This window comes from Pygocentrus nattereri, chromosome 5, assembly GCF_015220715.1.
Source record: "Pygocentrus nattereri isolate fPygNat1 chromosome 5, fPygNat1.pri, whole genome shotgun sequence".
Classification (NCBI taxonomy): domain Eukaryota; kingdom Metazoa; phylum Chordata; class Actinopteri; order Characiformes; family Serrasalmidae; genus Pygocentrus; species Pygocentrus nattereri.
In genome coordinates, this window is record NC_051215.1 from 38,615,112 (window position 1) to 38,636,503 (window position 21,392).

The 21,392-nt window shown below is 36.5% G+C and overlaps 1 protein-coding gene across 3 annotated transcripts; it reads left to right on the forward strand.

Moving 5' to 3' along the window:
• Positions 1-247: 247 nt before the first annotated feature.
• cdhr1a (cadherin-related family member 1a) lies at positions 248-16,602 on the forward strand. 3 transcript variants are annotated; one of them, XM_017723281.2, is made up of 18 exons: positions 248-461; positions 641-646; positions 1,006-1,101; positions 2,346-2,491; positions 2,842-2,892; positions 3,466-3,555; positions 3,718-3,804; positions 4,425-4,544; positions 6,611-6,754; positions 7,023-7,101; positions 7,248-7,348; positions 8,220-8,423; positions 9,040-9,192; positions 9,735-9,899; positions 10,961-11,028; positions 12,647-12,875; positions 12,981-13,235; positions 13,825-14,717. In XM_017723281.2, the coding sequence occupies exons 1-18, from the start codon at positions 401-403 to the stop codon at positions 14,017-14,019; spliced, it is 2,250 nt and encodes a 749-aa protein (XP_017578770.1). In that variant the 5' UTR covers positions 248-400; the 3' UTR covers positions 14,020-14,717. The 3 variants fall into 3 exon arrangements, with proteins under 3 accessions (XP_017578770.1, XP_017578754.1, XP_017578762.1); XM_017723265.2 differs by having other exon boundaries at positions 249-461; positions 14,633-16,602; XM_017723273.2 differs by lacking the exon at positions 641-646 and having other exon boundaries at positions 249-461; positions 14,633-16,602.
• The last annotated feature ends 4,790 nt before the right edge of the window (positions 16,603-21,392 follow it).

Here is a 21,392-nt window from a genome sequence, read left to right on the forward strand (position 1 = left end):
GTTGAGTTTGCAGTGAACTCTTTATAACTTTAAATTCAAATCATTCATGCACTCTGGCATTTAATATTACACATTAAGGTCACCTACATTTGACAGATCAACACTCATGTATGTATACTGTTGTAAAACATCTATAATGACATCTGAGTTGAGTAGCTCAGGAGCCCCTGTTGCAGGCATTAGCTGATGTGCTAAAAGAGTGGAGGTAGGGAAGGGGTCTAAAAATGTTCCCAGGCTAAGACCTATCATTGGATTAGGCTCTTAGCATCTGCTTTAGCTCCTTTCAGTCTACAATAGACACCTTCTGAGGGACACTTGCTTAGCTTTTTCTGCTAGTGCTTTTCTTGGCCTGCATCTTTTTTCCCCCTTTTTATTTATTTGTTTTTAAATTTTTTTAAGGATGAATATTGAAAAAGGAATAATATTTTCACCACTTTGCTTTTTAGTGCATGTCTGCTTTGGTGAGTATTTCATTGAGAGGGTTTCTCTTGATTTTGAATTCTTCTGGGATGTCTAATCTTGAAGGTCTTTTGAGAAATAATGTTCTTCTGTGAACGTACTTTAGTCATTTTTTACTACTCACACTGTATGTATTTGTTTCTCCCCTACGTTTGCATTATCTGTGTACCTGCTCAAACAGTAGCAAGTGAGTACACATGGAATCTGGTAGAACATTTAATAAAATTAAACTGACAGACTTTAAAAAATGTTTATTTTTCCTGATTCAAAATGCTCAAGGGGAATGGATTCATTAAATGACAGTAAAATATGTGCATAGATATACTATGGCAGTGGCTGTTTCTTTTCATATGACACAAAAGGAGGAGTAATCTTAGGAGAGTGGATAGAAAGAGGGTGGCTCAGTGATGTCAGTGTACTATGTTGCACGTAAACCTGTGTCCTGTATTAAAATTAATTTGGCCTGAAATAATTATCCATTAAACAACCATTGAAATTACAGTTAGTAGTATTTGTTTTGTCTGACATACATTTATACCTCCACAGCACAGAGTGATTATGCACCATATTTCTATGACAATGGACCCCACAGTAACAATGGCAATCTTGCACTGTTCAGTCTTTCAGAAGATACACCAAAGGGTAAGTGAGTGACCTATATAGGGCATTCATATCACATGCATAAGCAGGGTATAAAGTATTTAAAAAACTCTTGTATTAATGGACAGCTTATGTCAGTATTCACAAGATGACAAAATATGTTTTATGAAGTGTTTTTTTGATGTATTGGCCTTTAAACTAAACAAACATTTGTTGAGTTCATAACACTGTGAAGCATTATTCCCAAGTAACTTATAAGGCAGATGCCTATTTACAAACACTTTGTACAGTTTTTGTGTTTCTACTTCAGTTATAGTACAAGACGTCAATTTATAATAAGCAGTGCTGTGTGGCTGCAGACATGAAAAGCTAACTCAGTTTTTCTCCCTGCTGCAACTAAGGTCTTCTAACAGAAATAGTTCATAGATAGAAGTGTTAAGGTAGGTAGAATATTCAAGTGGTATTTTATTAAGAGTATTTCTTCTTCAGTACAGAAGATTTACACTTTGTTCACCACTCATGTTTACATACAGGAATATATGCTTGAAAAAAGATTTGTTTGAGAGCATTAGAAACTCTTGTGGAACTATATATGTTGTTCTCAACTAGGCTTTGGCCTTGTAAGTTCCATTATTTGGGAATGATGCTCATAACATTTGTTTTTATACAGTGTTCTCCTTTAGCTACCTTTGTCCTGAATAAATAGAGCACCACAGATTAAACCAACATCTGTGTCTGTGCTCACATTTGCAGCTCATTAGAAGATTTAAACTGCTTGATGTCACTTGTTGACGTGTTCTCTGGCTGCCAGTAGAGAGCATTAACATGAATGCTGTCCAGCAGCTGTACCTTTTTGTCAGAGACTAGATTTGTCACAGACTCCTGTATTACTGTTTTGTTTTACCATCGAACACTTTCTGGGTCAGACTGACAAATTGCTTGACTGTTGTGTTTTAGGCAGGGTAAGGTCCAGTTTATATCCTTACTAAAGGTTTAGCAGTAAAGACCGTAGCCTGTTCTAATGTTCCATTTCTCAGCCCTCTGTCTCATGCATAATTGGTTGATTTCTGACCACAGGAATGCTGTTGACCTGTTAATGTTTCAATGGTGGAAAATCCATCTGACAGTGGAACTGACATGCTAGTGGTTACAACAAAAAAAAGCACAAATATTAATAAACAAAGGGCTTATACAGAGAAAAGATGGATGTGTTTATCATGTTGTTAAGAATGATTTTTTGATGCTATAGAAAGAATTCTAGAACAGTTTTATTTTCTGCTCTGCAGGAACACAGATCTATGTTCTAAATGGAACAGATCCAGAGGGTCAGCCAGTAAGATATGGCCTGTCCTTTGATCCAGGATCTAAAGAATATTTTCGTGTCGATCCAAAATCTGGAGTAGTAACCCTGATCGAGGAGCTCGACAGAGAGGTAAACAAACAAATAATAATTTGTGAGCATGCTAACACTTTATTTGTATAGCCCAATGTAGATTCTTCGTAGGTGCCTATCTTGCCTCTCTTTAGCTTATGTTTAACTAAACATCTGAAAAATTCATATTAAGTTCCTCTACCCTTAACCCTGGACCTAACTTTAACCTCAAACCAAAACGTGAAACTAACCCTCACCCTAAGATTAAACCTAACCCTGGTCCAGATTTTTATTATAATCCAAATGCTGCTGAAGGTTTTCCAGATAGTTTATTAATAATGCGAACCTCTATTGATACACTGTAGAGGTCTGTCCAAATAAAATGAGAATTTGTTAACCTGTCATTGCAGGAGCAGGATGAGCTTGAGGTGCTCGTCAGTATTTCAGATGGCCTTAATAAAGTAAGTGGACTGAGACTTATGGCTGTTTAAATCCTTTCGTTTACTATTGTTAACATATTGGTTTTATGATAATTACTAAATAAATTATAGTAGAGAAATAATAAGTCTTAAGAACTGAGTAATGTGCTTGCTCTTTAAGAGGTTAAAAGCAGGGCTGGGTAATATGGTGATATTTATTGTTATCGTGATAAAGTACATCACAATGTATCACAATTTTTCTTCACAAAAATCACTCATATTGGCAGTACTTGAAGACCACTGAACTACTGCAAGTATCGTAACAATGAGAGCAATAGTCATGGCTGGCTTGATTTAGTGCATTACAGTATATGAAACAAATAAAAATCATTGTACTGTAGTGCTGTAGTTTTTGATACTGTTTTTAAATGTGGCACCACTGGTTTCTTCTTTTCCCATTCTGATTTAGCAGATGTCCCAAAAAATATGACATTTTATGAATTATTAAAATTTCTTGAATTATCATGGTATTGTATTTTTGCTGTATTACCCACCCTTAAATAAAGGTCTGAGTGGTTGGTGTCTTTTTCCAATGTTGTTATTAATATTTTTAAGGTAGTTGAAAAGGTAAGGGTGTTTGTGATGGACGCCAATGACGAGCGACCACAGTTCCAGAACATGCCTTCCATTGTAGATGTACCAGAGGTAATGGATGTGACGTTCTACTGAAATAACTTACATATCCTATACATTTTAGATCAGAAATTTGTGCATCACTGATTTTGTTTTGGCGTGTGTGTGTGTGTTTGTGTGTGTGTGTTTGTGTGTGTGTGTGTGTCTGTGTTTGTGTGTGCCCACTATTTGCAGAACACACCGTCTGGCAGCAGTATCTACAAAGTGCAGACTGTGGACAGAGATACAGGGTCAGGCGGATCTGTCACCTACTTTCTTCAGGTAACAGACTGCAACCTCCTCCAACCTTTACGTCAGCACAGAGTTCATCTGTATGCATGTATGACTCATCAACATGTATCCTTTTTTAAACTTTCTTTCCCATCAAAACCTTTAATAGAAAACCCTTGTAAAACCTGAGGATCGGAGCCTTAATCTGGCTGCAATAAAATAATACTACTCTGTAAACATATCGGACACTGGACTTGTGCTGTCCAGCATACTATGCAGTTGCTCTGTTTGGGATTAAATTACTATTACATTTGTGTCAGGTACTAGAGGCTTAGCTAGCAGCTTTGCTCCACTGAGGGTGGTTGGGTGATGCTAGATTGTCTTCAGAGTACAAGGACATGAGTGACACTGCAGCTACAGCACATCTGGACACATGAGCTTTCACCTGCCCCTTTATGACACATTGTGTGGCTGCCCTGAACCAACAAAATAGCCCGCTGTAATGCTGTAAAAAGCCCAGTGAGGATGGTAGTACTGTTTATTCACTGTTTATTTCTTTGAAACCTGAAAGTGCTTTAATATATGACAATTAGGGACAAAACCTGATTTGCATTAGTGTCTGTTTCAGATATACAGTTAAGCTTTTAAAACACAGCATTTCTCCTTTCTAGAGCAATGACCCAAACAGCAAATTTGCAATTGACCGCCACAGTGGAGTGCTGAGGATAAAACCGGGTGAGAACCTTGACTATGAGAGGTCCAGGACACATTTCGTCACTGTGGTGGCAAAGGTGAGACAAGCATTATGTTGTTTTTTTTTCTCCAGTCACAGATACATTCCCAAGTTGTCTAACAGACAAGCTTCAGTTTGTTGGAAAGATTCTAGATGCCTTACTCTTATTGCCTTGTGTATGCCTTGTACTGTACTGTTAACAAAATTTTATAAATATGCATACATTTTCTTAATTATTTTATTTTTCTCTCAAGCACCACTCTTTTTTTATATTTAAATTCAGTGAGGTACACATGTTAAAGGCCATTTAGAGTTTTAAAAACATGTAAAAACACCTTTAACTACATCTTAAAAGACACAGGCAGCCATCACAGCCAGTTCTTTCAAAATGGAGGAGGTCTTTCTTATTAGAGTGCTTGAAAAAGCGCTCTATTGTTATCTCTCATACTTCTTCTTATTCTCCTTCCACACTTTTTTGCGATTAATACAGCTCAAACTGCTTAACGTACAGACTCCGTTCAAACTATGTTTCGAAGGTCTCGGCGCTGTGACTTGTGCTATGTATTTAGAGTCGATCAGATTGGTAGTTTTTAATAAAATTAAGTTTAAAAATTAAAAACCTCCCATAAGAATGAATGGCGGAATGTTCAGAACTTCAAATTCTAATTGACATCGATGATGTCACAGCAGGCCACTCAGTCTCACAGACACAGCTGATCATGCAGGGAATCTACTTTAAAATCCTTAAACTTTCACCTAGAAACTCAATTTAAATGGTAGAGAAACTTGTCCTTTCTGAAACCTCAAAATATCTCATCATTTTATCCATTAGCTTTAGAGTTATGAGCATTTGTTTGGCACTAGGCACAGAAAACTGCCCCAATCACTCCCATGTAAATTTTTCAAGATCAGAAGCTGCTTGTTTCAAGATTTTCTCTGTGTTTAACCTGTCATAACTCAGGCATTTTCACACAACATTACAACTCAATACACACAACATTACAACAAAATAATCCTCAAGGGGTCTTATCTCACACCATCTATCCGGTTAAGCGATAGAATAAACATTTCCTGAGTTATGACTGTTTGTTCAGAGGGTGCAAATCGGACTCAAACAAGGCTTCTCCACTAAGAGCTGCATAATAACAGAGTGACAATTAATTTGAATGACTCTCCCCCCTCCCCCTCCCCCCTCAAACACATACATCTCTCCCTCTCACACAGACACACACAAAGAGACACATACCTAAGGAGGTGTTGTTCACCTACACAGAAACACACACAAACACACACAAACACACACACACTTGCAGCTCTTTTCAAGCACTCTTGCAGTTCCTTCAGATGAATGGAACTATACACTCACCAGCCACTGGACCCCCTTTTGCCTTTATTTCTCATGGCATACTTTCAACAAGATGTTGGAAACATTCCTCAGAGATTTTGGTTGGTTATTTGAGTTACTGTTGCCTTTCTATCATCTCGAACCAGTCTGCTCATTCTCTTCTAACCTCTCACATCAACAAGGCATCCACACAACTGCCGCTCACTGGATATTTTCTCTTTGTCGGTCCATTCTCTGTAAACCCTAGAGATGGTTGTGCATGAAAATCCCAGTAGATCAGCAGTTTCTGAAATACTCAGACCAGCCCATCTGGCACCAGCAACCATGCCACGTTCAAAGTCACTTAAATCACCTTTCTTCACCATTCTGATGCTCAGTCTGTAGCAAGTTGTCTTGACCACCTCTACATGCCTAAATGCATTGAGTTGCAGCCATGTGATTGGCTGATTAGCTATTTGTGTTACCAAGCAACTGAACAGTACCTACCAATGATTTACCTAATAAAGTGGCTGGTGAGTGTAGCTGGAAAGTGATGTCATGGTCAAATGAAAACAATACAGCAGTAATTGTTGAACATATAACATACTATCTGTATATTTGGCATGAAAAGATGCTTATAATGAAAGCAGTTTATGTGTATTATAGTTTAACCAACAACCTTGTTTGCATGTAGAATTTAATTATTGTGCATACATGAGCAGACTGAATAATTGTAATGCCTCAGTAGAAAACTTTAAATAGGCTATAATATTTGCCATGTTTGCTCTTATTGTTTTAAGGATGGAGGTGGAAATTATAATGGGAGAGTACAGGTGATGTCATCATCTGCTACCTTGACAATCAATGTGATAGACAGCCAGGACTCTCCTCCTGTTTTTGTTGGAACACCTTACTTTGGCTATGTCTATGAAGTTTCTTCACCGGCAAGTGCTCAAAAGTTTATTACTATTTATTACTTTTCTTGGTAATTTTCTTGGTTCTTGAATGGAGTATTGTGTTTTTCTTAAAGCAACACACAAATGAACTCTTCAGCTAATTATCAAACTCTTTTGAGTTTGATTCGATATGTTACACTGAGGAAAACACAAAAATGTGTGGAGCACAAGGTTTTAAAATCTAAGATTAGGAACCACTGCCATACTCAGAAGCTTAGCAAGATTCTGTTTAAACTGTTTCTAATTTTGTTTTTAGGGATCTGAAATATTTACTGTATTTGCAAAAGATGGAGATGTGGAAAATCCTAATCCAGTTGTTTATTCTATTGAAAGTGGTATGTATCATTCGTATTTTTAGTTAATTAGGTAGAATTAGGCTTAGTATAGTAATATTGATTCTGCAACTCTTTCATAAAGGTTGCAACTCCTGGAGAAGGGGATTATTTTAACATGTAACACAAGTTTTATAAATTTTTTATAGGATCCGATGGTGTGTTTGGCATTAACAAAACAAGTGGATGCATCACTCTTTTTGCGTATCCAGCCCATTTGAGAAGAGAAATATTTAATATCAAAGTCAAGGTCAGATTTGTGTAATCTTATACAACAAATTTTCTATGGTTTCAATGTTCCAAATTTACTTTCCGCTGGGGTAAACCTTTGTGTCACAATTCAGGCTGAAAGTCTGAAGCAGCAGAAACAAACTTGTTGCAGAAATTGTCTAAAATGTCTGCAGAAATTGTGTACAGCTACACTAGTAAAACTTTGAAATAGTATGTCATTAACAGTTGTTGTGTTTTTGATAAATTTTAACAGCGTAGATTAGCTAGACACCAAAGGGTATTTCAAGATGTTTTATTCAATATTTACATTTTTGTGGAACACGGAAAAGTTAGTAAATGCTGAATAATATAATGTAATTGCCTATTTATAGTAATATCTCAATAAGTTATCTGCTGTTATTTGCATTTATTTATTTTCTTATTATATCTTTTCTTATTTCTTATTCTGTTGAAAACAATGATCCCAAACTTTTGAATTATGATTCCAACATTATGAATGCTAATTAATTGTTTTTGTTTTATTTTTTTACTGCTGATCTCTGGCAAAGCTTTACTGTAACTGCAATCAAATCCATCTAATTCCCAAATTCAAATGGCTTGATTAACTGAATTGTTGTTTTTAAAAAAATTAGCAGTGTAACAAACTGTTGGCAGCAGTCAAAGTAGGAGTACATCACTGCAGCCAAATGGAATATTCATATTCAAGTATTTCATGTTGTGTTAGGTAGCTTGTTGGCAAATTACCTCTATTGTAAAATATGTTTTGTAGTAATAGGCACTGACAATATTTTAAATAATTTGTATTTTCTTTACATTTAATTTTTCTTCTGTCTGGTAAAACTGGTATTGATAAAGTGATAAATTCCTGAACCAAATTTCTCTGTGGTCAGGCTTCAGAGGTTAATGCAGAAGGAAATCTCATGGACTTTTCTGTCACCACTGTAACCATTCGAGTAGTGGATCTAAATAACCATCCTCCTACCTTTTATGGAGAAAGCGGCCCACAGAACATGTTTGAGCTGACCATGTATGAGCATCCTCCAGAAGGAGAGATACTGAGGGGCCTGAAGATCACCGTCAATGATTCAGACCAGGTGGGCTACTCATTCGGTTTTCTTCAGAAAAGGTAGGCAGCTGTCAGATTTCTTAAGACAAAATTCTGTGCATATGATTTAGATGAGCGGCAAATTGTACATATATTTTAAAATATCTTGGAAATACAAACTTCTTACCTGATGGATAGGTATAACAGATTGTGTCCTGAGCTAGCCGTTGTTCATAAGCTGAATGGGATGATGAGAATAGCCATCAGTGCATCACTTCCAATTATTTATTTATTTACTGGCAGAAAAATGGTCTGTCATTTAGAAACTGATATTTATTGTTATGTAAATGGAAGGAATCAGTCAAAACACACAGATGTGCCCCTTTAAGCTTTTGTCATATCATGCAATGTCATTCCTCTTTTCAGCTTTTTCTCCTGTGTAATTGCAGAACTCATTATACAAGTAAACACTATAAGTAGAATATTATGAAATCAAGTTCATCTCGGTCAACAGCTGTCATTAGCATGAAGATCAATACATTCATCAAGAAACCAGAGATTGCATTGATTTCTTCCTTTACTGTTTTTCTTTTATGTATGTGCATTCTTAGTCACCCTCATTGATTATGACATAAAACAGTTGTCTTCACATGCGTGTTTTTCAGGGTGCAAATGCAAAGTTCAATCTGAGGCTGGTGGGGCCAGGCCGCATGTTAAGAGTGGTGCCACAGACGGTCCTTAATGAAGCTCAAGTCACCATATTAGTAGAGGACTCGGCTGCAATAGACTATGAGAAATCTCAATCTCTGACATTCAAGGTGATCCTACTCAAGCTTTCACAAATGCATAAAAAAACAATAACATCACATGTTGAGGGTCCTTATGCACACATAAAGCCCACACTTGTATATTAAGTAACTAATGTTCTAATGTTATTCTTCGGTTAAACACATAAGGCCAGTTTCCTTGGCCCAAATTTGTCCTAAACCTAGTCTAAGATGCACTATTGGTGCTTCAGTTCCAAGGCGAGGCTTAATCCATATAATGTCATCCATGACAATGCAGAGAATACTTTAAATACATTTAAAGGAGATACGAGTCACCACAGCCTTTCTTTACTCTCTAGTCAGTGCACCCCTACCTTTTGTGTAATGTTTGTGTCTTTTCAAAAACACAGAAATGCTACCATGTTTACAGGTTACTGCTTTTAATATATTTGACAAGAATTACTTATTTAGTTTGTACAGAGAATCTTTTTGTTTATCTTTTTGCAGCATCTGTTTATGTATTACCATTTATTAAGTCCAATTTGAAATTAATGAAGTCTAAGTGAGTAACGGAAGTTGTTTTGCTTTTGCAGCTTCTTGCAGTGGAGATCGACACCCCTGAGAGATTCAGTGCCACTGCAGATATAGTAATAAACTTGCTTGACACTAATGATAACGCTCCAAAATTCTCATCCGATTTTTATATTGCACGGATCCCAGAGAACTCACCTGGTGGCTCTAATGTTGTGTCTGTGACAGTGAGTATAACCTAACTATGCTCTTCTGCATCACAACTAAAAATAGAAAAATTTGGAAAGCAATTATGTACATTTGCGTCATACTCCCAGGCACTAAAATATATGCATATTTGAAAAACCTACTGGAGTGCAATATTAATTCTCTAAATATCAAATTTTTGGGGGGGATAAGAATCTAAAATTGTGCCAAGTTATGGTAGTGCTATCTAAATGGTCTAAACTGAGGTAAGCTGCCAGATGGTTATCATTTTCATTCTGTTGTGTAACAGCAAAACCCCAGATTTGACTTTTGTGCTTAACTCATCATAGTAATTCCTATCAGTGTGGTCATATGATTTTACCCACCACTTTTTATGACTGCACTGACGTCAACTGTGCTATGACAGACCACTCTTCTCAACAGAACCACTAGGCATGTTCAACACATCTCATTAAACACCACTTTTATGCAGGCGGATTTTCTTATTTTTATTGTTAAATTCTGAGCTTCGTTTTTTATTAAATTGTTTTAATGAAAATGTAAAGGAAATCATAGATTCTAGTGCATAGACATACATTAATCTATCCATTCTGAAATACATGTCATATACAGTTAATACATAATGTTATGCAGTTATATACTTGATTTAACCTCATGTGAGGATGACAAAGACAGCTGCAGTATGTTGGTAACCTTGTCTATGTTGGGTGTTATCGTATGTCCCAGTCTGCCCTTTATCAGTAGATAGAGAGAGAGGGAGAGAGAGTGTGTCTGTGTGTGTGTATGTGTGTTTGAGTGAGTGAGCAGTGGGATGGGGTTATCCTGCCTCCCAATGCACTCCAATCAGCTAAATGAACTGCTAGTGCTTGACCTTGGCCACAGGAACACTGTCAAGCCATGATGATAGGGCAAACGGTTGTGTAGTCAGATTAGCACACACTCTGTCATTCTAATAATGATTTTAGCTATCGCTCCCTAAAACTCATCATCGTTGTCATGTTAGGTGTCTATGCCCCTCCTCTTGTATTCTCAACTGAACAGCTCTCATGACAATTTATTGATTTTCTTATTCTCTCTGCAGGCCACTGATCCAGACTCTGGTCTATGGGGTGTTGTCAAATACTCAATCTATGGCTCAGGATCAGACCTGTGAGTAGAATTATTCTCCTTTTCTCCAAGTGTCTTTAGCTAGTCATCCTTACCCTTCTTACTGTACAGATTCACCAGTGTTGCGTCTTTAGAACGCTATGTATTCACATAAAATACAGCATTTATCTACACATATGCTTCAGAGCCCTTCCAAATTATGCAGCATTTATCTGAGCATATGATTGCCAAATCATGGGAAATAAGCAAAATAAGGCTGACTAGGTCCAGAAGAACATCAGAGGGTTCATTTAAAATAATGTTTTTATAGTCACTGCTGCTTCAACCAGGACTGTACAATATGGACAAAATATCATATTGTGATTTTATCACTGCATATTATGTTATATGCAAAATGGCAATATGTTAAAAATATGACTGTGAATCCTGTACGATATATGGTTAGCAATTGGCCCAAAAGTGACCCAAAATTAAAACAACAGGGAACACATTTGTGATTGTTTTTGAAGGCGTATTTGCATATTTGTCCATCTGAAATATCAGTATTTTCCAATACATTGATCACTGAAATATTTAGTTCATGACATTTTCATAGATGTAACATGTATATTGAACCACAAGTCAGTAAGACAAGAGGTCTTTCTTAGTGTTCATGAAAATAAATCTGATTGAAACTATTAGGAATTTGAGGAGCTTTGTTTCATGTTGTTTCAGGATTGTGTGTTTTGGCTCTAAAAAAAAACTTTAAAGAGCAGGCCTAGCTGTGCTACACAGAATTTCATTTTTTTTGTCTGTTCTTTGGTGTATTAGCTTCCAAACTAAGTATGCAAATAGGTGAAATATTGTTAGGGTTGTGATAAAAGAATTCCAAGAATCCTCTTTCCATTTAAACAAACAATACACTCTAAGCTTTTATAAGCATCCAGAATAAATCCAGAATTCCATTTGTGAAAGTACACTATTGGCCTTGACTGACAAAACAAGTGAATATAATCCCTGTAAATTTAACAGGGGTGCCTTTTGTTAAAGTAAATAAAAATAGCATTTCTGCAGAGTAAATGTTAGATCTGCTGTGTATTATTGATCTTCTTCTTTCTAAAAACTTTAGGCATCTTTGGCTCTGTCCAGCTGCATTTTTGAACATGGAATTGGTGAAAACCCATGAAATATTTCCCTTCCAAAATAAAGCTCTCCCAGCTTAAACAGGTGCCTTTGCCTCTGTCTAAGCTAATCTTCTAATGGGATGTGGGGAGAAAAATAGACTGTTCTAATGTTTATGTAACAGCCCCACTTACCTGCAGTGGAACGTTGAGATTCAAGATGTTTTGAGTATACAACAGAATAGAATTTGTGAAAATTGAGAGCAAACATATTATATAAAAAATTACAAGGTTATAATTAACAGAAGACAAAAGATAAGAGGATCCAGTTCATTCAGGACAGATATGTTTATTTATATTACATTAAAAATGTTAATTAAATATTTTAAAAAGCATACGTAAAAATGTTTAAAACTGATTCATAAAAACTGACTTGGATTTTTGAACAATATTTGAGTATTTGTTCTTGTTGTTTTTTTTTTCTTTTCAGAAAAGCAGAAACAGTCTCTGTAATCCAGATTCCCCTGTGTGCTCATTTCTTGTTCTCTGTGCTTCTGCAGGTTTCTCATCCAGTCGGATTCAGGGATCATCTATACCCAGCCCTGGGCCAGTCTCGACGCTGAAGTGAAATCCAAGTACAACTTTTATGTGAAGGCTGAGGACACAGAGGGAAAATACAGCCTTGCTGAAGTTTTTGTCACTGTGTTGGACCTCAATGATCATTCACCAGAGTTCAATGAGAATTCCTTAGAGAAAACAATGGTCATTGGTGCCCCTGTGAAAGTAGAGGTCAGAAAGTTTTGTTTCTTTATTTTTAAAATTTAAGCACATTAATTGTTTTTAATATTTCCAAAAAAAATATTCAGTTTTTGAAATTTTATTTTTGTTGTTCAGGCAGTAGATGATGATGCAGAAGAGCCCAACAATGTTATTGAGTATTCCATCATGAAAGTAGAGCCAGACAACATCTTTGACATCAATGCTGAGACAGGAGAGATTAAATTGAAGCCCTACATCAAGTCTATGGACATAGTGCAGAACATCACCAATCAGAAAGAATGCACCTGGTCTGTGGTAGTCCAGGCAAGAGACAGAGGCTCCCCATCTTTCAGTACCACCACTGTTGTGAAGATTGACATCACAGAAGCAGTAAGTTTTGTATCCAGGCCTTATTATTATTTGTATTATTATTACTTTTCCAGGTCCATATATCGCTGTCCAAAGAAAAACAAGTGTATTTACAGGAGAAGGTTGAAAAGTTCTTTAGTTTTAATGTAAATTAACATGATTTTTTCTAAGTGATTTCAGAGCATTTCTACTAGTCAAATCATCCTGAAATTATCTCACAATGTAAAGGACAGCTGTTGTGTTCAGATGATTTAGACATATTTTTTGGAAAGTGACAATATGCCTGTCTGGAATACAGTTTCAGTATTTGCCTCCACACAGCTACTATGTTGGTTGCCCCAATTCAGAATCTACTTTTTAATTTTCACAGCAGTTAGGCCGTTAAGACCCTTACAGTGAATGATACGTTGCACTTGGTTACTTTCATTATACTTGATTGACATGAGACATTGCACATTGCTAATGTCTTTCCTTTTTATCACATATTGCAGACAGTTTCCAGCCTAAATGTTGTCATTTATCAGAAATGAGGATGACATACATACAGAAATTAAAGAAATTAATTTTGTATGTATTTTAAGTATGTGGTGTTATTGTATTGTCCTTGCAGATCAAATCCAGAATGTTTTCATACTTCTTGAGCCTAAGAACCCGACCCTGGACTGTTTTCACCATATGTTTCAGCACTGTCATCATCACCATCTCGTTGACCATTTTCATATCCACCATCATTTACTGGAACTCTATAAAAAAGTCCCGAGTCCACCCACAGGGCAAGATCAGAAAGATTATTAGGAGGCCCTGACCATGATACACCTTTCAAGCACTGTGCAGCTTTATTTTCTTTAATTTACACCATCACTAATGTTGAGTTTTTTCTTTTTTTATTTCCATTTTCATTTTTTTCATTGTGATACAGAATAATTGCAGTCTGTAAAAGAGTATAAGAGCACAACTACAAAATGTGTTTTTTGTTTAAATAGAATAGAACCTGTTAACTTCATTTCTCCATGGACTTCAATCTTATCAATTATTTAATTCTTTAGTCTAATCAATCTAATCTAAATTCTGCATGGTCTCAATGTGGGGTGCCCTTTTAAACCCTTCTGATCTTGTCTTAAAATGAAATCAGGCTCTGTTGTACCATTTCATTTCATTCTAATCTAGTTTGTATTCATGTTTAAGACAAATAATTTCACAGTAACCACCAAACACCAACTTATCTGTCAGTGTGCACAAAGTTGGCTCATTGGATTGGTTAACTATTTGAGCCAAACCCCTGTTGATTGTAACTTACAGTGGCCTGCTGTATGTTCAGATATTGCTACTATATGTGTGTGGTTCAGTTGCCCGCTGTAGACTATAATGTTTATCCTTTCAGTCCCATGGACTTGATTTCTCTTTGTGCTCTTTTACAGACTCAACTCAGGGGACCTTTTGCCTCCTTTTTAATGCAAAGTAGGGAAAATCCCATGCAGATCCTAGGCTTGATCAGTGGTGTCATTATAGTCATGGTTGTTGTCACAGTCTTGATATCTACAGTCATGTTCATGCGAACCAAAAACTCCAACAAGATCTTGCCTTCGAGACGCATCATAAGAAGGAGAGCCAAGCATCGCAAGCAGTGGAACTTCCAGAACCCATTTAAACCACAGAACAATGGTGAAAATTTCATGATGAAAGAATCTGAAGTTCCATTGGCAGAGAACATCAACTGTAACAACAACAGTGTTGGTACCAGGTGGTCTCCTCCAGCACCCCCAAGAGCCCCCCTGCCTCCTCCACTGCCAGGCCATTCCAGATCAGGGGAATGTTTGTGGGCAGTACCAACTGTTTCTGCCTCTGTCGCTTCTAAATCAAAGAAGAGATCCTGCAGACACAAAGAGAACCCTATTAATACAGCACTGGTTTCTGAGCTCAAACTAAAACTGGAACAAAAGAAGATAACGAACCGGTATTAGTGCTTTATGATATCTTTGTGTTCATATTTGACTTGATGTTCACCAAGTTTAAGGAATGTGCAAACTTTGGTGATAGTCTGGTCACATCACCTGAGCAAGAAGTGCTGAGTATTAGGACAAGATTTGAGTCAGCAGGATTGCACTCCTGTTTTACTGCCAAGCATGCAAGTAATTTATTCAATTTTTTCTAAGGCTTTCCTTATTCAGTCAGGCCAACAGGTGAAGTCTGGTCAAAGGCAAGAGGAGTATCTGCTGTTTCCCTGAGTACTGTGGCTCTGGTAACCCATACCCCCTGCTGCTAAGGTTCATCCAGAAATGACAAATATTATAACAACAACAATATAACAACATAATACCTAAGAAAATATGAATACTGAAGTGAAATTTAAAAATTAATACAAAAAAAGAAAATATGCCACAAAATGAATTCTTTTTTATTTAAGATCTTGAATACAGACTCACAAAAAATTAAATCAGTCCATATTTTGTAGGCTTCATTAATATTTAATTTTGAGGTCATGTTAAAAGTATTTCAGATATCAGTATTGTAAAAGTTGTATATATCTTCACAATGCCAAATTACTTATAGTGATATGTTGGTTTACAGGAATTTGGGGTTGGCAATATGTCGCTCTGGAGCCTCTTTTATTGCCCTGTTGTGGCTCCACAGCAAAGTTCTAAAGGTATAAAGAGGTAAAAATAAAAATAATCCTCTTTTGCAGTAAAATAAAGCTCTGCTGATCGTTCTAATGAGTTTTACCAATAAATGGTCTTGAATGCTGCAGTTAATATGTAATTTCAGGTTCATCCTTTAACTCTGAAGGTTGGCGTGCTGGTCACCAGACAGCACAGACAACAGTCTTGCCTTGCTAGTAGCTAACGACAAAGTGAAGAGCAAGATATAAGATAAACATCCATAATTGGAGACTAATGGACAGTCGCATTCTGGTGTCTTAGGCACCATTTAAGGTGGAAGGGGAAAATTAGAACAAGAAGATATGAGAAAAGCAGCTATAGCTGAGCTGAAGCTTAATCAGAGCAAAGATTCCTATAAACTTGCACATTAGCACATGCTGAGACATATTTACAGCCATGATGGCAAAATGGACATTAAATAATGTGGCTCCCAAGGTAGTTTGATTTTTGCTGAAAGGACAAAATGGCTCTTCTTAACATTTGGGTTGATGACCCCAGTCTGAAAAGGTGCAAAAATTGTATGTTGTTTTGTTTTGTTTATGAAACACAACGTTTTTGTATATAATAATATAAGATTTATACAATTATATTATTTCCTAAAGATCTTTTGTCACTGTATATCAAGGTACATATAAAAACAAAATAGACTTCTGTTGTACAGCATGAGGAAAAACCGCTGTGTTGTATGTGTGTTTATATGTGATCTTTTGTAAATAAATTCTTTCAGTGGATACTGATTTTATTAAAATGCATAACATCAAGTTTATTGGCCATCTGGCTAGACTTAGAAAAAGTGTGTTTGAACCATGAACAGATTTAACATTGGAGCTTCTTATGTTATATTCATAGCTATGTGATTTAGACTAGGACACTGAGGGTGAAAAATAGGAACATGAGAGAAAATGAAGGCAAGAGAAGCATTGCTAGAGTTCTCCATTCAGTATAATGTTTGCTTCTTCACTGCTGGGTACAAACTGTTTGGAACAGTTGGCATCAACACCAAGTGCATTATTCAATTAATTTTGTTTAATGATTTTATATTAAATAAAATATTGGCAGATCTATTTTAGTTCCGATTACATTAAAATAATGAGAACAGTAATAGAAATGCTTCCAGTTTAAGGAGTTTGAAGGAATGGGCCTGTGCATTAGGTCTTTATTGTGCTTATTGATCAGCACTTTAGTAAATCTAAACTTTGATTATATTGATTGTATAAAATGAGCATATAGTGTAGCTGTCCTGGCCAGTTTTAAATATTCCATGAAAGACAAAAGTACTCTCACAATCAGGCAATTATGAATTCAAAGTAAAAGCAGCAAAGAGAAAAAAAACTAATGGCATGAAATGATGCCATTTTGGAGCGCATGGGATTACTAGGTTTTTAAGAGAGGATTACAAACTTGTAAAGTGCATTGATGTACTAGGATAAAAAGAAAAAGCTCAGCACTCACAACAAAGATAGACACTTTTATTTTGAGCTTCAAGTAGTTCTGTGAAAACCTTGGACTGAGGTAATAGTTTTTGGGGCATGAAATTATCCATGTCCTCAAAGAACCACTAGCTCACTCTAAAGGTTCATATAAGGTTCAATTTGAAAGGGTTTTTTCAGGAAAAGATATCAATATTATGCCGCATACAAAGGTTTTTAGTGATTTGGCCATTAAGGCTTGTTAAGTGCTCTATGAGCTCCACATGTATTACTGAGTGAGTGAATCAGACTTTACTGATTTCATACAAACCTGTATGCTACAGTGCAGTACAATTACTGTCTAGTAACACATTGTCAAGTACATCAGCCATCAGTTCTAGCTGTACCTAGCAGACATTAAAGCCTTTTTGTTGAAAATGAAGTGTTCTTTGTTGGAATTAACTTCACTACCATATGTCATAGAGGATTGGAGCACTCAGGGAGCAGCCAGTGGTCTTAAATGAGAGAAAGAGAGAGAATTTGTAGCTCATGGCTCTTGTAGCTTTTTCATCAAGTGAACAGTGACTCCGGCAGTGTTTTCCTGAGCCAGATGGTTGTGTGAGTCCTTGCGTAGATTTCTGACGCAAATCTACATGGCATGTCCCTGATGAACACAAAAAGTGACCTACATGTTGACGTACTGTATAATCTTAATGTAAATGTAAAGTACATGGCCAAAGACAGATGCATTGCAAAATAAACATATAAAGATCCTAAGTGCATTAGCATTGTGACTTACGCACTATTTGTTTTAGCATGATGTTTTTTTATTTATCATTCTCAGAATTATGCAGCTGAGATTAAGAATACTAAAATTGGCTTAGTGCCTCTTCAGTGTTAAATACAGTTTCATGAATTCATTATCTAACAGTTAAACTGTACTGTTATTTTCAAATGTGAGCCTTAAAGTTGTCTGTAATAAAAGTAAAACAGCATATGTTTGGTTTCATTCACTATAACAGCCATAATGTCTCAGGCATTGGAGACATCACTGCGTCATTTGAATGTAACAAAGTGCTTGAGGAGACCTGAGCCCATTTTAGAAGCTACGGATTTGGGTAGCTATTGGGTTCAGATAACATGGAACAGGCATCAAAAATCCTAATCTTCTTTTATACTAGTGCACTCGTATTGTATGCATTAAAATAAATCCGTTACATAATAAACCTCTGAATATAGCAAATACTGAACGTACACAAACATCAATGCCAGGACACATCAATCATACAAATGCAGTGCCAGCTAAAACTGGTCAATCATATTCAGAATAACAGGAGTTCTCGCCATTGCATACATACAGAATAATACTTTTAATTTGAGGTATCTTAGCTGTACATTTACAATCACCTGTACTTTAGCACAGAAGATTTACTACTATAATCAATGATGATGAGTATATCATTTCATTAGTTATGTACATCATCCACTTTGCACATGAGTAAAACCCACCACGGTTAAAACGCTAAACCAGTGCTGTCCAGTTCTGGAGACCCCCCACCCCAACTAAATCGGGTAAATGCCATGTAAGTGTGATAGCAATCACAATATAACTGTTTTGTTTGCTTTTTAAATGAGACAGGAGAGAACTTTAAGAAAATAAGGACACAGTCTCATAAATGCAAAGAACTATTCTAACATGTCATTCCAGGCGCTCTGCCAGTGGTCAACTCTACACCAAGCTAAAAGACACAGATTTGAGTTGAAAATAAGAAGTTAATTTATGCTTATACTTCTATGTAAAACACACAGAAGTTGTATGGTTTTCATATTAACAGCAGTGATGATTTATGTATTTTGTACATTTTAAAGTACTGCTTTATTTTACAGTACCTTAAGTTGTAGGTATTAACTCCAAAGTGCTAGGTAATTCTTTTAAGTAAAATCATGGTCAATTTCAATACAGACTAGCTATATAACATTGAAATGGCAAACAGATTATGGGGATTAACTGAGTAAGTGTGTGACCAATTCCACAGTATTCTGTGTTTATTTTGGCTTAGAAGTATCAGTATGGTGTAAAAAGATTGTACACAAACAAAGTACAAAGAGTCTTTCATAGTATGTTCCTGTTTATTACTTGGAAACGACACTGAATCTGATTTGTGAAAACAAGCATTGATTCTTCCTTGGTCTTTACCATGTGCTTCAGAAAATTATCCATAATATTGTACACAGTGCTGTTATTTTATGTCATATAAATACGTTAAGGTGTTTCTGAATTATGTTCTTGCTTAAATATGTGTCACCATGTTGAAATTTATTGTACATATGTACTACCTTCTTACTTAAGGGGTATTTTCCTACGTCCTACACAGGCCTAAGAGCGAGAACATGTAGTAACTTAATTGTAATTTAGTTAGACTTACCTACCATCATTTCACCAAAAAATACCCAAAAGTTACCCAGCATTTTGGTGTTTGTACTACACACTTAACCTGTTAGGCATTTAATTGTTACAGGTAGAGCTGTTGGAACTTGCTGTCATGATATCCCAAATATTACCTAGTGCCTAACTGTCTATACCTTTTAGCTATCTGATTAATAGCAAAAAAATGTAAAAGACTATAAAAGGAAGCATTACACATTTCTCTTGTATTTAGTTTTTCCAACTACATGTCCACATTATGTTTGTATTGTTTTATGCTCAGTTATTTTTGCAAGAGTTTTCCAACTTCCAACTTATGTAAATAATCTCTGTGTTGATTGGTAACTATTATTTTGTACCTTATTCAAAAAGCAGACTATTCTGAAACACACACATATAAATGCTGTATATATATATATATATATATATATATATACACACACACTATAATTCCAAAAGTATTCACTCATCTGCTTTCACACGCATATATGAACTTGAGTAGCATTCCATTCTTAATCCATTGGTCATAATATGATGTGGGCCCACCTGTTGCAGCTATAACAGCTTCAACTCTTCTGAGAAGCCTTTCCACAAGGTTTAGGAGTGTTTTTGTGGGAATTTTTGACCATTCTTCCAGAAGCGCATTTGTAAGGTCACTGACGTTGGACGAGAAGGGCCTGGCTCCACTCTAATTCATCCCAAAGGTGTTCTATCAGGTTGAGGTTAGGAATCTGTGCAGGTCAGGCAACCTTCTCTTCCACACCAAACTCACTCATCCATGTCTTTATGGACCTTGCTTTGTGCACTGGTGTGCAGTCATGTCAGAACAGGAAAGGGCCATCCCCAAACTGTTCCCCAAAAGTTAGGACCATGAAATTGTCCAAAATCTCTGGGTCTGCTGAAGCATTAAAAGTTCCTTTCACTGGAACTAAGGGGCTGAGTTCAACTACTGAAAAACAACCCCACATGATAATCCCCCCTCCACCAAACTTTACACTTGGCACAATGCAGTCAGACAAGAACCGTTCTCCTGGCAACTGCCAAACCCAGACGGAGAGGCGTGATTCATCATTCCAGAGAACATGTCTCCACTACCCTATAATCCAGTGCATTGCTTTACACCACTGCTTTTGACGCTTTGCACTGCTCTTGGTGATGTAAGGCTTGGATGTCGCTGCTCGGCCATGGAAAACCATTCCATGAAGCTCTTTACGCACTGTTCTTGAGCTAATCTGAAGGCCACATGAAGTTTGGAAGCCTGTAGTGATTGACTGCAGAAAGTTGGTGACCTCTGTGCACTATGCACCTCAGCATCCACTGACCCCACTCTGTCATTTTATGTGGCCTACCACCTCAAGGCTGAGTTGCTCTCATTCCTAATCGCTTCCACTTTGTTATAATGCCATTTTCAGTTGACTGTGGAAGATTTAGTATTGAGGAAATTTCACGACTGGATTTGCACAAGTGGCATCCTATCACGGTACCATGTTGGAATTCACTGAGCTCCTGAGAGTGACCCATTCTTTCACTAATGTTTGTAGAAGCAGTCTGCATACCCAGGTGCTTGGTTTTATACACCTGTGGCCATGGAAGTGATTGGATGAATTCAATTATTTGGATGGGTGAGTGAATACTGTTGGAATATAAATACACAAACACAATATATATATATATATATATATGCACC

Bases quoted from the DNA above. Each gene is read 5' to 3' on its own strand.
- cdhr1a (XM_017723265.2), top strand. From the start codon at position 401: ATGAATATTGAAAAAGGAATAATATTTTCACCACTTTGCTTTTTAGTG. The intron at 3,556-3,717 runs GTAATGGATGTG...CACTATTTGCAG, and splicing joins CCATTGTAGATGTACCAGAG to AACACACCGTCTGGCAGCAG. The intron at 3,805-4,424 runs GTAACAGACTGC...TCTCCTTTCTAG, and splicing joins CTGTCACCTACTTTCTTCAG to AGCAATGACCCAAACAGCAA.